The 16,280-nt window shown below is 37.5% G+C and overlaps 1 protein-coding gene across 1 annotated transcript; it reads left to right on the top strand.

Annotated features, from left to right (window-relative positions):
* Window positions 1–7,180: 7,180 nt before the first annotated feature.
* LOC132281079 (uncharacterized) lies at window positions 7,181–7,573 on the top strand. The gene has a single exon (XM_059782817.1). It carries the CDS (start codon window positions 7,181–7,183, stop codon window positions 7,571–7,573), a length of 393 nt encoding a protein of 130 aa, XP_059638800.1.
* Window positions 7,574–16,280: the final 8,707 nt, after the last annotated feature.

The raw sequence follows: 16,280 nt of genomic DNA on the forward strand, positions 1-16,280 counted from the left end.
CTAATGATGGAAAGGCTAAACATGTTCTTTTCTGTGCCTTAAAGTAACAGGAGTTTACAAGAGTCAAAAATTGTAAAACAGCTAAGGAAATATGGGACTCTCTTCAAGCTAAGGAAATATGGGACTCTCTTCAAGTCTGAAAATGATCTTGAAGATGATGAAGTGGCTTACCTTGTTAAGAAATTTAGAAAATTCAAGTTTAAGAAGAAGTCTCAGGTTCAAAATTTAACCTGTTATGGCTGTGGAAAGCTTGGTCATGTTGTGTCCAACTGTCCTATTTATAAGGGACAACCTCAAAAAAGGTTTGAAGGACCAAGCAACAAGAGAAGATTTGGAAGAAAATCCTTGTTGTCTGATTGGGAAACAACTCCGGAGGAAGAAACAGTTGAGGAAACTCAAGAAGATGAATGCTTGTTCATGGCTATTCTTGAAGCACCACAAGATGTAATTAAAGTTGAAGAAGACAGTGATGCTGAGATTGAGGAAATTCTGGAAGAATGTGAAAGACTTGTAGTGAAGTGCAATCGATAGAAGTCTCAAATTAGAAAGCTGAATTCAGAACTGCTAAAGTCAAGACAAATTCTCATCAAACACTTCAAACTAAAGTTATCAACCTTGTGCTCAATCTCTCTTATCTTTCTAGGTCTGCTTAAGTCTCATGTTAACACTCAGTGATCTACTAAAAGGTGCAGAGAAAAACTGTCTCTTATACTTGAAGAAAGGTCTTTAAAGATGGCTGAAATTTAGAAGCAATCTACCAAGCAAATTGGGAAGACTGGAATTGGTTACGTGTGTGATACAGCATCAAAGCTCAAACAAAATCATTTTGTTTTTGTTAAGGCTACAATAGGTGAAGTGTATGCCAAGTTTCCTATCATAAAAGCCCTGAGATCCAGGCTTGATCTTTTTGACAACAATTTAAGTTTCAATCAAAGAGTTTTGTCACCTCAGCCATAAGAAACTACAAGGTTACTAAGATGTATGTGAAGAAGTCTGACTTAACTCTAGTTCAGAAAGCCAAGGATAAAGGGTCAATTGTGAAGTCTAAAATGATGTGGATCCCTAAGAAGTTGAATTCTGTGAGTCTTCTTGTGTACACAGCTTTTAAAGCTTGTAATTCACAAGATAAATGGTATGTTGACAGTAGCTACTCAAGACACATGACTGGTGATAGTTCAAAGTTTAATTCTCTAAAGTAGTTTGATGGTGGAAAGGTAATATTTGGAGATAATCAAAAAGCTAAAATTATGGGTATTGTTACAGTGACCAAGACTGAAGAATTACCTGAAATACAAGAAGTTCTACTGGTTGAAGGACTTAAACATAATCTTCTTAGTGTGAGTCAATTGTGTGACAGTGGAAAGGAAGTATGTTTCAATAAAGAAAGATGCAATGTAGTTAATCTTAAATCAAAACAAGTTATATTCTCAGCATGTAGATCTTCAGGGAATGTGTATACTGTCACTGATGAAAGTTTGCCCACTCAATGCAACTTAACAACTTATGATGAAGCTAAACTATGGCATAAAAGGCTAGGACATCTTCACTCAAAAAACCTATCCAAGATTCTGAAGCTGAAAGCTGTCAAAGGGTTGCCTGAGGTTAGTTTCATGGATAATCATCTCTGCAAGGCATGTCAGCAAGGAAAGCAAACCAAAGTTTCATTTCCTTCTAAAGAGATTAACACCTCAAGGGCTCTTGATTTGATACACATGGATCTGTGTAGTCCTACCAAAACTACTAGTATTGGTGGAAGTAAGTATTTCATGCTTCTCATTGATGATTTCAGCAGAATGGTGTGGGTTTATTTTTTTTTAAAAAAAGTCTAAGATAATTACTCATTTCATCAAGTTTGTCAATCTTATGGAGAATGAAAGAAACTGTACTGTGAAGAAACTCAGGTCTGATTTTGGCTCAGAGTTTACTATGAAAGAGTTTGAACATTATTGTGATGACAAGGGAATCAAGAAGGAATTCTCTACTGTAGCCACACCTCAGCAGAATGGAGTTGTAGAGAGAAAGAATAGGACAGTACAAGAAATGGGAAGAACAATGTTACTTGAAAAAGGTTTGGCAAAGGGATTTTGGGTAGAAGCTGTAAACACTGCTGTATACATTATAAACAGAGTTCTTCGTAGACCAAATTCAACGAAGACGCCTTTTGAGCTGTGGTATGGAAGGCCTACAATAGTACACTATTTTAGGATATTTGGCAGCAAGTGTTATGCACTTAATCACATTGATAGCCTGGGGAAGTTTGACTTAAAGGCTGATGAAGGTATATTTTTGGGTTACTCTACAAAAAACAAAGCCTATAGATGCTATAATCTTAGGTCTTCTAAAGTGGTTGAGTCAATCCATGTGAAATTTGATGAGAATCCTCAACTGACTATATTTGAGGACAGTTGCAATGTAATTGGCCCAAGTGAAACCAGCTCCTCTGTAACTCACCCTGAGGTTTTAAAGGAAGTTACTTATCCAGTGTTGCAAAAGCAAGTTCAAGCTGAAAGCATAATTGGTTCACCAAAGGCTGGAGTTCAAACAAGAAATAAGAAGCAACTAACTAAGTTAGAAGCTAAAGATGGTAAATAATACAGTCACTTTGCAATGTTATCTTCTATTGAACCTAAATCCTACCTTAAAGCTCAGAAGATTGAGGATTGGGTTGTAGCTATGCAAGAAGAACTTGATCAGATTAACAGAAATAATACTTGGACACTTGTTCCTAGGCCTGCAGATAAGAATGTAATTGGCACTAAATGGATTTATAGAAACAAGTTGAATGAAAAAGGATCTATTATCAGGAATAAAGCAAGGTTGGTGTGTAAAGGCTATTCATAGCAAGCTGGTATTGACTATGATGAAACCTTTGCTCCTGTGGCTAGAATGGAGTCTATAAGAATGCTACTATCCTTTGCATGTCATAAACAAGTCAAAGTGTACCAAATGGATGTCAAATCTGCTTTTCTAAATGAATATCTAAATGAAGAAGTTTATCTAGAGCAGCTTGAAGCTTTTGAAGATTCTAGATATCCCTCATATGTATTTAAACTGAGTAAGGCCTTGTATGGCCTCAAACAAGCTCCTAGGGCCTGGTATGAAAAACTTCATCAGTTCTTAATTGAACAAGGCTTTCATAGAGGCAAGGTTGATAACGCCTTATATATCATAATTCATCAAGAATAGTTTCTGATTCTACAAATCTATGTAGATGATATCATGTTTTGTGGATCAAACACTTCTTTAGCATCAGAATTTGCCAATCTTATGAAGACAAGGTTTGAAATGTCACTCTTGGGTACTCTCAGGTATTTCTTAGGGCTGCAAATTGCTTAAACATTCAAAAGGATCTTCATTTCACAACAGAAATATGCCTTAGAGTTACTTAAGAAATTTAACATGAGTGATAGCAAGTCTGTTTCAACACCATTGTGTCCCAATACCAAGTTGTCACTTGATTGTACTTCAGAAGCAGTTCCTCCAACACTATACAGGTCTATCATTGGGAGTCTACTGTATCTCACAGCCTCAAAACCTGATATAATGTACTCAGTGGGATTGGTAGCAAGGTTTCAAAGTAATCCAAAAATGTCTCATCTTCAAGCTGCCAAACGAATTCTCAGATATATTAAGGGCACAATCTCTTATGGCTTACACTACATTTGCTCACTTACAATGTCTATAGCTGTCTTTTCAGATGCTGATTGGGGTGGATCCTTACCTGATAGAAAAAGTACATCTGGTTGCTGTTACATTCTTGGTTTTAATGTTGTCTCTTAGCTCAGTAAAAAACTAGACACAGTCTCTCTATCTACTTCAGAAGCTGAGTATATAGCTACTTCTCAGGCTGGCTTACAATTACTTTGGATGCAGTCTACCTTGACAGACCTTGGACTTCATTTCTCTATGCCTCCCAAGCTCTTTTGTGATAATCAAAGTGTCATTGCCATCAATAAAAACCTTACCTTGCATTGGAAGAGCAAACATATAGATATCAGGTATCATTTTCTCAGAGATAAAGTTCAAAAAGGCCTACTTGATATTACTTATCTTCCCACTGAGGATCAAATTGTAGATATCATGACCAAATCTCTTCTTCCTCACAGATTTTCAACCCTTAGAGCTCTTCTCAGGGTTGTTCCCCCACCTCTTTGAACCTAATATTGTTGGTCCTACTCCCCTTTTCACCTTCAATTTCAAAAAGGGGGAGAAAAAGACTGAAATAAGGATAGTGTCAGGCTATTCTTATCATTTAATGAGTGTTTGGTTGTATTCTATTTGTTATCTGACTCTATATGGTTGAGGTCTTATTTCACATCAAAGTTTTTGTCATTAAAGGCAAAAAGGGGGAGATTGTTGGTCCTAAGGTTCTCTAAAGACCTGTTTGCCTATTAATGCCAAAAAGAAATAAAAAAGGTTTTGGTTCAGTGAGTCTAAGTGCCTTATCTATCTGCATTGTGGCTTAATATATGTTCTGGGGCAGCAGTGTCATTTACATGGTAGTGACAGATCTTTCTTACTAATTTAGCTAAATTGTCATTTACATGGTAGTGCCTGTACACTTGATTTAGCGAAATTGGATGATTTCAGTAGAATTCAGTATATAAGTATCATGCTATAGGTGCTTACAGGGGTATTTTAGTACTTTCTCAGATCTATTCTATGAAATCTCGCATGCCTATCTAGCTGCATTGCACTAAATAGCAGTATCTTAGACTACATTATGACTGATACAGCCTCAGCAAATGTATTGTACTGAATGTTATATACAGCTGTTGTATGGGTGGTTTTTTAGCTTCTCTAGTATACTCAAGAGTGTGACATGTGGTTGTGGTCCATAAATATAGTCCTCCAATGATGCTGCAGAGCTTAGAGGCTAAGCAAAGAAATGTACTTCAGTGTACCTCACCTGTATAGTGTATTTCTGCTGGTGCACAAAGTGTCACTTTATGGTAAGAAATTAAGGGTAATAATATCCTTGTTCTGAGAGAATGTCAGAATTACTCGTGTATAATCATTGGTTGAAAGGTGATAGCAAGAGACGAGATGAAAAGTAGCCAATGATTTGCATTGTTCTATGTATATGCTGTTATAAGAGCCTCTAGGGTTAAGAAGCCTAAAAAATATACTGAGATTGACATTGTAGCGAAGAACTCTCGAGAACAAATGTTAAACAAGTTTTTCTGAGCTAATTGATGATGATTCCAAGCTAGGAAAATTGATTGACTCATCTCCTGTGTGAATTCCTCTTGCTGTAATACTACTACTGTTGAAATTGCTGATGGAAGGGCTGGTATGAGTAGTGAGATTTTGTTCCCTGCTGCTGTTGTCATTTTTTAAGACTGTTACAGGTATAATTAAGCTTTTCACACTTGCTCACTACCTGTTTTTGAACTGAAACATGCTGAAATGGATTTTGGATTCTTAGATCAATTGTTAAGCTTGATTTTATGATATTTGCTTTGATTCAAGTACAAAATGATTAAGGCTAGCTATTTTATGGACTATCTATGTGCTACCAAGTTTATTTTGATGAATCTCAGCTGCTGAAATTGACTATGATGCAAAACTTAGGCAGTGCCTGATTGTGACCTTGCAAAACCCCTTAAATAGTATAGTGGTGTGTTGCTCAAGAACTGAGATTGAACTTTGATATATATATATATTCATGCTATGCTTGATTGTTTAAAGTTATGAACATGAATAATTCAGTGAGACAAGACTGTGGAAGCTGCTGGTGAATTGATCTCGGATAGAAATTCCAATTTTACCCCTCAAATCTTAGCTGCAGCAGTTGAGTGTTTTTTAGGCAGTAACTTGGTGTTTTATGTTGAATGATTTGTTTTCACTTGTAGAATGAATCTGAACATTGTGTTTACAACTTGTAAAGATGTACGAGATGAGTTGTAAGAGCTTTGTTGGTCCAAGCAAGGGTGCTTAGGACAGGGGGAATGTGTGTGTGTGCACTGATATCAACTAGTGTGTGTGTTGGTTGTGAAAACTAGCTTTCATTCTTGTGTTTGGGTGTGTGTAGAGGGTGAGACAGCTGAGTGTGTAACAAAATACATACAGCTAGTAGTGGACTTTATTGGCTGAACCAAGATTTTTCCCTTGTTGGAAGGGTTTCCTTGTAAATCTTGTTTCAGTGCTTGAATGTGTGTTATCTACCTACTTTGCTAACTTGTAAAAGAGAAAGTTTAACCAATTCACCCCCCTCTTAGTTCAACATAATATAAGTTGTCTAAATGTTGTAAGATATGGACTTTTCATCTTAACCATATTTTTGGGACTGTAATTATGATATTTAGATTAAATAGTATGTGGTTGTTCCACCATTAGATGAACTATGTTGAGGCATAATGAATGGATGAAAGGAATGTTGAAATGTATTATTTGCATTGTGTGTTAGGACAAGTTAGATAAGTTTTGAAGGTCCAAGAGAGGCCATTGCATTTTTATGTATTTAAGCAGGTTGTTATAGGGCCTTTTTTAGCAGAGGTTATGCCGAATTTTTTATTTTTATTTTTTATAATTGGTATCATTTTAGGGTCGTTACAAATTTGGTATCAGAGCGATGGTTCAAAAACCTTTAGGACGATGGGTAGAGGCCTGCATAGGGTTGTGTGGGAAGTTATTTGTATATCTATGTGGCTATTTGCTAAAGTGTTTTGTTATTTGAAAAGCATGCTTAACTATTTACTTGCTTACGTGTTTATGTGTTTATGCTTATGCTAATGTGTTTATTGCATAGCCTTGCATGCTTGGTGTTAGTATAATATTATTTTGTGTTGAGTCGTTCTTGGTGGGACTTTAGTGTCATTTTTGTTGAACCATTTTCTCAATTTTTTTTTTATTTTTTATTTTTTTTTATTTTTTTAGTTTTTTATAGATCAATGCCACCGCGAAAGGAACAAAGGGGAGTTGGCCCTAGGCCGACAAGGGGTGATGTTGGTAAAAGCTCTAGCTTCAATCCCGCGGAGCAAGTTGATGAGGATACACTTCTTAGGGACTTGATTCCCCCAAGAGGTGTTCCTACTGGAAGGGACAATATTGAGACACCCATTAAAGAGGGTGAAGGTTTGGCTGATCTAGCACTGAATCATTTGTACAGAGAGCCTTGAGGGCCACAATTGCTTATTTTCTGCAACTGGTACCACAACCGGTAGTTCAAGTTGAGGAGATGGTAGCACAGAAACGTCTTAAGTTGATTACTGGGTTTTCAAAGTTGATGCCAATGATATTTGAGGGTGGTGCAGATCCAATGGTAGCGGACGACTACATGGGCCAAGTGGAAAACCACTTAACTTCTATTAATGTGTCGGATTATCATTTGAAAATCATTTTGGCTACTTATAAGTTTTCCAAGGACGCCAAGCTTTGGTGGAAGTCAGTTATTAACCAGCACAAGGTAGAATACATGAGGTTGTATATGTTCGAGTTGTTTTATGAGAAGTATTTTCCAGTTACCAAGAGGTGGGAGCTAAGGAAGCAGTTTGATGATCTCATCCAAGGCAACATGTCAGTGACAGAATATGAGAATAAGTTTACCTCTCTTTCTCGCTTTGCTCCATAAATAGTGAGGAATGAAGCTGACAAGACTCGGAAGTTTGTTTCAGGTCTTCATTACCAAATGAGGCCATTGATAACGGCACAGTACTTCAAGCTTTACTCAGAGGCAGTGGAAAGAGCATTAACGCTAGAGGCGGAGGCCAAAAATAAAAATGCGGGAAGGGAACAGTGGAAGTAAAAGAGAAATGCAGGACCATCATCAGAGGGGCAGTCATGGAAGAGGAACAAGGGTAATTCGTCTCAGTTTCAGGGACAGTAGTTGGCACGATCTAATCCTACTACTCCTATGCCAGGGTCTGTGCCAGCAACCTGAACATTACAAGTCCAATTGTCCTATGAAATCGTCTACATAACGAGGCCCCATCCTATGTATTTAGAAAACAGACTATTTGATGCGAGAGGTCGCTTCGCAAGGTCAAAATATGATTGTGGTTGATGAAGCCTTTCTAGTCAAATTTACATTTATAAAAACCACTACTACAACTAATGACGTATAGTGAGTAGGGATCGTCCGCAGGGATCATATGTGTTGGAATTTAATTTCGACTTTAATGTATCAATTGATTGCAAAAAGAGAGATTGGTTGACTAAACTAAGATGCAATAAAATTAAAATGCAAGTAAAGTAAACTAATGAGAGATAGGGATTTAAAAGATATGAAAAGAGGTCTTAGGGTGTTGGAATCACCACTTAGCTCATGTAATTAACCACTTGCTTTTCATTAATGGGGAATACATTATTGCAATCTAGATGTGGCCACAAACATAAACACAATTTGCATCTAAAAGTGTGAACTATCTAATACAAGAGTGAATTGTCTACCTAACCAACAAGTAAACTAAGTGTAGAATAACCCACCAAGACAAAGGCATAATCCATCAATTAGTTAACAAATGGGTCTAACGAGAGCACACATCAATCTAGAGAATCATGAAATTTGCAATAATAAGTGTGGAGTATCAAATCAAGAATAGATTGTCTACCTACCTACAAACATGAATTAAATTGTAGAACAACTCATCAAGTATAAGTATAATCCATCAAATTAATTGACAACCCCATTCAATGAAAACCATGCTTAGCCATCACTAAATCCTTAATTAATCACACATAGACATGCAACCAATATAGAGAATCTAGTGTAGAGATCAATTCCTAAATAATCACACATAAGACAACATGTAATTCAAATAGAGAATCATAAAGAAGAATTAAATCAACAATCACAAGGCTAACCACTAATCACAATAATATATATATAAATCCCCAAAAATAGAAATACAAGGGTTAAGATTACACAAGACTTAGCCCTAAGTGTAGATTTAGCCAATCATAGAGGAGGTGGATGTGGTCATGAAATCCTCAAGAGCAAGCTCCAAACAAGGCTCCATCTTCTTCTTCTTCTTCTTTGAAGCTCTAGAGATAGAAAGTATGTGGATCTAGAGATGTGTTCTTGAGATGTGTCTCCACTTCCCTTTTTTCTTCTGACCCTAATCTCTAACTTTCTAGAGAGAGAAACTACAACAATATAGAAATTATAATATAAAAATATGAATCTCTCTACAAAAATGGCTCAATCCCTCTTATATGCATATGCTTTTAGAGCCCAAAAATGTGAGAACTCAGCCCTAGGATCTCCTATTTCAAGCACAGCTCGAGTTAGTTCGAAATGAGGTTTAGATCTGCTTTTTAATAACTTTTGCGGATAGTTTGATCGATCCAACCAATAGTGTGATCGATCAGAGGTATGGTGTGATCGATCAGGGTTCGATCGATCCAACTTTTCTTCGATCGATCCAACTTAGCAGTTTTCAGCATCAGCCTCCTTTTGCTCCAGATTCACACCAAGACTTAGTTTGACTCCAAAAAGGCCTTAATGGACCAAAATTAGCCCATTTTAATGTTATTGACCTGAAATAGACAAAAACATGTAATTAGACTAAAACAGGAAAATAAGATAGATAAATGGACTAAAATACCCTCGTTTAGGTGCTAAAATGCGTAAGATTGAGCACTCATCACAGTTCCTTCAGCATCGAGAGCTTATTATAGGTGTGGCCAGTAAGGCCATATGATTCAGGATTTTTTTAATCGGGGAACAGGCATCGAGTGGCAGAGGGTCATAGCAAAGGCACTCACAGTCGGCTACAGTTCAGTCGGGTTTCAGACCACCACGACCACCGCAACCTGCCATGTCTTCACAGGGTTCACGGCCAGGAGGGATACTTCTACTATGTCAGTGTAGCAGTCAGGCATTCAGGTTGACAGTTCACAGGTGCAAGAACCAGACCACAGGGATGTGTCTTTGCAGTTGTCCAGGCTGACATGCCTTCTAGTCCATCAGTTTTTCGAGGTATCTTTCCAGTGTTTGGTTCCTGGGCTCGTGTTGTATTTGACTCTAGTGCATCTCATTCCTTCATATCATCATCATCTGCACTTGCATCAAGGTTAGAGGTCAGTTTTATGGATCGGGCATTATGTATTGATACGCTTGTTAGGGTTTCAGTGTCCTTGAGCTGAGTTGTAAGGAATTATTCCATTGTGATAGCTGGGTGGAATTTTGTGTTTGATCTCATCCTCCTAGAGATGATTGGTTTTGATGTCATACTCGGGATTGATTGGTTAGCTTCATTTCGTGTAATGATCGATTGTTTTAGAGGAAAAGTCACAGTTTGCATTCCTAAAGGGGATTATTTCTTTTTTGTGGGAAATCGGAGTGATTCCCACACTTCATCATTTTATGGAATTCGTGGACGAGGACGTGGTGACTACTTCTTAGCTAGTCTTTTAGCCAAAGAAGATGATGATGTGGAAAATAATTATCCGGCAGTTGTTCGTGACTTTTTAGACGTCTTTCTTTGAAGATTTGACGGAGTTACCTCCGTACCTGAAAATTGAGTTTGCTATTGGTTTGATGCTCGATACCGCGCCAATTTCTATGGTATCGTATCGCATGGCACCTATTGAATAAGAAGAATTGAAGAAACAACTTGATGATTTAAGAATGAAAGGCTTCATTCGACCGAGTGTATCAGCGTGGGGAGCACCGGTCTTGTTCGCTAAGAAGAAAGATGGTTCTTTGAGGTTGTACATTGATTACCGGAAGTTGAATCATGCCACCATCAAGAACAAGTATCATTTGCCAAGGATAGATGATTTGTTTGATCAGTTGAGGAGAGCCAGTTATTTTTTTAAGATTGACTTAAGGTTAAGCTACTGTCTGTTGCGGGTTAGGGATGAAGATATCCCAACGATAGCGTTCCGTACACGGTATGGACATTATGAGTTTCTTGTCATGCCCTTTCGTCTGACTAATGCGCCAGCGGCATTCATGGACTTAATTAACCGTGTCTTTCATGATTACTTCGGCCAATTTGTGGTAGTTTTCATGGATGACATTCTTATGTATTTATGGACTCGGGAGGAGCATGAAATCCATTTGAGTATTGTATTGTAGATTTTGAGAGAACACCGTTTGTATGCCAAATATGAGAAATGTGAGTTTTGGCTACAAGAGGTGAAATTTTTGGGGCATGTTGTCCCGGAAGTTGGAGTGTTAGTGGATCCATCGAAGATAGAATTGGTTTTGAATTAGGAGTAACCCAAGAATATTTTTGAGATCCGAAGTTTTTTTGGCCTAGCGAGTTATATATTATCGTAGATTTGTGAAGAATCTTTCCCTTTTGGTAGCACCTATGACTCGTTTGACAAGGAAGGGGATCAAGTTTACATGGAATGAAGCCTGTGAGTCTTCCTTTCAAGAGTTGAAGACAAGATTGACTACAGCTCCAGTGTTGGTGATACCCGAGCGTGGCTTAGGTTATATGATTTATTGTGACGCTTCACGTGATGGTTTGGGTTATGTGTTGATGCAGGATGGTAGAATAGTGGCTTATGGGTCTCAACAGTTGAAGACTCACAAGCTTAACTACCCTGCTCATGATTTAGAGTTAGGGGCAGTCGTGTTTGCTGAGACACTACTTGTATGGCGAGGGATTCGAAGTGTTCTCAGATCACAAGAGTCTCAAGTACCTTTTCTCTCAAAAGGACCTGAACAATAGATAGAGGCGATGGGTTGAGTTTTTAGAAGATTATAACTTTGACTTACAGTTTAATCCAGGTAAGGCAAACGTAGTAGCTGACGCCTTAAGCCAAAAATCTAGAGGGACTTTGGCCAGTTTAGCCATTCAGAAGTAGAAGATGCTTGAAGACTTAACAGAAATGGGATTGTGTTGCTTTGATGAGGATGTTTGCAATAAGTCGGCATTCTTGTTTAGCCTTGTGGCTCAGCCTACTCTTGTCGGACAAGTGATTGAGTCACAGAGACATGATCCGGATTTAGATGTCATTTATACTTTGATTTCCAGTGGTGAGACAGTGAAAGATTGGACCTTGCATACAGATAGAGGTCTTCGGTTCAAAGGTTTATTGGTTATTCCCATAATTTGTCGTGAGAACGTTCTGCGGGAGTTTCACACTTCCCGCTTTACAATTCATCCAGGTGGTACTAAAATGTATCATAATTTGAGACATCAGTATTGGTGGAATGGAATGAAAAAGGATATTGCATAGTTTGTGGCTAGATGCCTTACCTATCAACAGGTGAAGACCGAGCATCAGAGATCTGCTGGTTTATTGCAGCCATTGCCTGTAGTGCAGTGGAAATGGGAGCAGATTGCTATGGATTTTGTGACAGGTCTTCCTAGATTACAGAAGGGAAATGAAGTCGTATGGGTCATTATTGATAGATTGACCAAGACGGCTTACTTTTTGCCTATTAAGACAACGGATGACGAATAAGCAATTGGTTTTTTTTATGTGAAAAAGATTATGAGGTTGCACGGAGTTCCAGTGGCTATTGTTTCAAATAGGGATGCCAAGTTTACTTCGAGGTTCTGGGAAGGACTTTAGGCAGTGTTTGGTTCATCATTACACCTTAGTACGACATTCCATCCATAGATGGATGGCCAGTCGGAGCATACCATCCAGATCATGGAGGATATGCTTCAGGTATGTGTACTTGATCTGGGTAATAGTTGGGAAGATCATCTACCACTTATTAAGTTTGCCTACAACAACAGTTATCAGGAAAGCATTGGAATGGCTCCATTTGAGGCATTATATAGTAGACTGTAGGTCTCCTGTTTGTTGGACTGAGGACATAGTACTCGAGACTACCGAGAAGATTAAGCTGATCAGACAGAGATTGCTTACAGCTCAAAGCCGATAGATGAGTTATGCGGATAGGCGGAGACGACCGCTATCCTTTGAGGTAGGAGACCACATTTTTCTTCGGGTTTCTCCACGGAAGGGGCTAATGAGGTTCGGAAATAGTGGCAAGTTGTCATTCATTGGACCTTTAGAGATTTTGAACCAGGTAGGAGAGGTTACTTACAAACTTGCTTTACCACCGCAGATGGACAGAGTCCACAATGTCTTTCATGTATCGATGCTACGAAAGTATGAGCCGGATCCATCTCACATTTTTGGTTGGGTTGGTATGGACATTGATGAGGATGTTTCCTATGAGGAGGGACCAGTTCAGATCCTTGACACACAGCAGAAGGTGTTGAGGAACAAGACGATACCATTGGTGAAAGTTCTTTGGTGGCATCATGGAGTTAAGGAGGCTACTTGGGAGCTTGAATAGAGGTTCACTCAAAGTATCTAAAGTTATTTTCTCCCTCAAGTATGGCTTGATTTCGGGGACGAAATCTTTTAAAGTTGAGGAGAATGTAATGTCTATGACTTATATATATATATATATATATATATATATATATATATATATATATATATTATGGGGAGAATTTATAATGGTGAGACCATTTTTATGTCTAAGAGGCCATTCTTTTTGGCCTCCATTTCTCTCTCTATCTCTCCAGTAGTATCTCTCTCTTTCCCTTCAGTTTTTCCTTTTCTTTTTCATAATTTTCAAACTACAATTACTCTCTCATCACTTGGAATTTTTGGGTGTCGTTTGCGGCAAATCGGAGAGCACGGCGAGATCTACACATAGATACCAGCAATTCACTTGGCCACCTTAGCGATTTTGAAAAATTGGACCTATTTTGGGGGTTTTCTCATTCTTTGAGGTAGGGGTGTTTAATTCATACTTTCTTGGATTTTAGTGAATTATTCTTGTATAAATTGTTATCTAGCATGCCTATGTTGTATAAATTCTTACAAAATTGTTTAAATGTTGCATATGGAATGTTTCTTTATGTGTAAACGGATGTGTGGTGATTCAAGCATGCTTATATGGACTAGAATTCATGTTTTATATGTTTGCCATGCCAGATTATTATTAAATGAAAGCATGTTGTATTTTTTTATGGGAAATTCTTGTAAAGCTTGCTAGTGGTTTATGTTGAATTAGTTGTGAAATGCTAAATTGCGGCATGAAGCATCCATGCACTTCATTGGGAGGAAATGAGAATGATGTTTTGAAAGAAATTAAACAAAAAAGAAGGGGTTTTGGGAAAGATTTTTTATTAGGGGTTTTGAGAAAACTTGGACGCCGAGGAGGTACCAAGGGTCCGTGGCGTTAATATAACTTAGAGGGAACTAGGAAAATTACCCTAGCGTGGTTGAGCTATCTGGGCCCCAAATGACGTTGTGGGGTTACCAAGGGTCAGGGACAGTAGCCAATCCTTCTCTCGTGTCGCCAGGGAGTCACCTTGGGACGGGTTATGTTAACGGTTTGAAAAGTGGAGAATAGAAGTGATTTTGAAAACGGGGAGCGACATAGCATGGCATAGCATTCCATAGCATCACATTGTCTATTTTAGTCTTATTGTATTTTCTCCCGGCATGGCATGATCTCGTTTCCCTTGTTCTATTCATTGTTTGGATTCATGGGGTCACAAGAGGTGTGTATTAGGCATCACCTACTAAGCAATTTGCTCACCCCTCTATTTATTAACATTTTTCAGGTCATGAAGAAGTGGTAGATGATGTCCCACCACAGGCTTAGTATGGATTAGAAGATCATTTTGTTGTCTTTGTATCTAAGTCTCATTATTTTTTATAAAACTTAGCATATTGTATTTTGTACTGTGACTTATGGACTCTTGTTATTGTAATTATATTCATGGGCTGTAACTTTAATATAAGTTGTCTAAACATTCTAAGATATGGAGTTTTGATCTTAACCATATTTTTGGGACTGTAATTATGATATTTGGATTAAATGGTATGTGGTTGTTCCACCATGAGATGAACTACGTTTAGGCATAATGAATGGATGAAAGGAATGTTAAAAATTATTATTTGCATTGTGTGTTGGGATAGGTTAGATAAGTTTTGAAGGTCCAAGAGAGGCCATTGTATTTTTATACATTTAAGCAGGTTGTTGTAGGACCCTTTTTAGCATAGGTCATGCCAATTATTATTATTTTTTTTATTTTATTTTTTTTTAAAAATTGGTATCATTTTAAGGTCGTTACAAGTCCACATAGTTTGGATTCCTGAGTTGTATTATTATTGGAGGTTTGGATGTATCAAAATATTTTATTATTTATGAAAATTTATTCTAAGGATTTTATTAATGGATTATCATTTTAGTTTCTTTTCAACATTTTATTTATTTTTGTTTATCATATTTGTATTATGTGTTTGATTATTACCGATTCATTTTTTATATCCTTAGGTATTCGGGCGTGGGCCTGGCCAACCCATATTCGGAAATCCGGGGGTATAAAAGTTGGTATCAGAGCACTCCAGTTTCAAGTGTCCTTAGGAGTGTCTTTCGTTATATGACTTCCGCGTTGCGTCTCTTAAAACTTAGAGCCCATATTAGGATTCGTTGTACTCTATTTACAGTCCATTAGAACAAGCTGATGTTAATTACATTATGTAGTTATGGAATGGTTGGCACTCGGAGGAGGATGGGGTCTAAGGCGAAAGCGATATGACCCGAAGAAGTAAGAGAGTACGTTATCGATTTGTTTGCCAAAAGGCAGAGTTAAGGATTGAAGGTTTAGTTCGAGCTGGCACTACTTTAAGGTATAAGCCAAGGAAAGATTTAGGTGTACGTGACAAGTCACCGTATATCGGGACTAACACGACTTTAGTTGTTCTAAAAAAGGAGACAAACGAGGAGTAAGAGCCCGAAGAAGATCCTAAAGGAGGTGATTTTAGCGTATCCAAGAAAGAGGGTACTAAATCTGAAAGATGAATGATCGCGCGAGGGTGATCTTATTTGCTAGAAATATAGTGAATTATATTAGTAGAATTGGTTGATCAATCTACATATAGTTAAACTTTCTTAACATCTCTAAAAGAGATATATAAGAAGTATTCTTCAGGACTATGGGCATTTGATGGAGTTCTTATCAGAACGAAACATATGATTTCATATAACATTCAGGAGAACATTAGTATTATGTTGTGACATTCTATTTTCTTTATAAAGCCAAGTTAGACAGTTTATATTCCGTGTATAAGGAGGACAATGGTTAAGCCCTTGGTATTTGCGTAGGCAAACAGATGTTGTTTTTAAGCTATACTTTAAAGGATATGTTTCGAGGTTAGATGAGTACCTATAAAACTATAAAAGGAAATTGTAAGAAACAATTTTGTAATTTTGTTTTTAGAGGAGATTTTCCCTTGGAAGAACGATGTCTTATGTAGGAATATATTTTATGGTATTGTGTTTGTTATACATATTTTTATTTTTGTTAACTATTCGGGATTTTGGTATGTGGTTT

Source organism: Cornus florida, unplaced genomic scaffold, assembly GCF_030987335.1.
Source record: "Cornus florida cultivar Cherokee Brave unplaced genomic scaffold, ASM3098733v1 CherokeeBrave_3.0.0_Hap2_Chr11, whole genome shotgun sequence".
NCBI lineage: Eukaryota > Viridiplantae > Streptophyta > Magnoliopsida > Cornales > Cornaceae > Cornus > Cornus florida.

Coding starts and splice junctions, on each gene's coding strand:
- LOC132281079 (XM_059782817.1), top strand. CDS start 7,181: ATGGTAGCACAGAAACGTCTTAAGTTGATTACTGGGTTTTCAAAGTTG.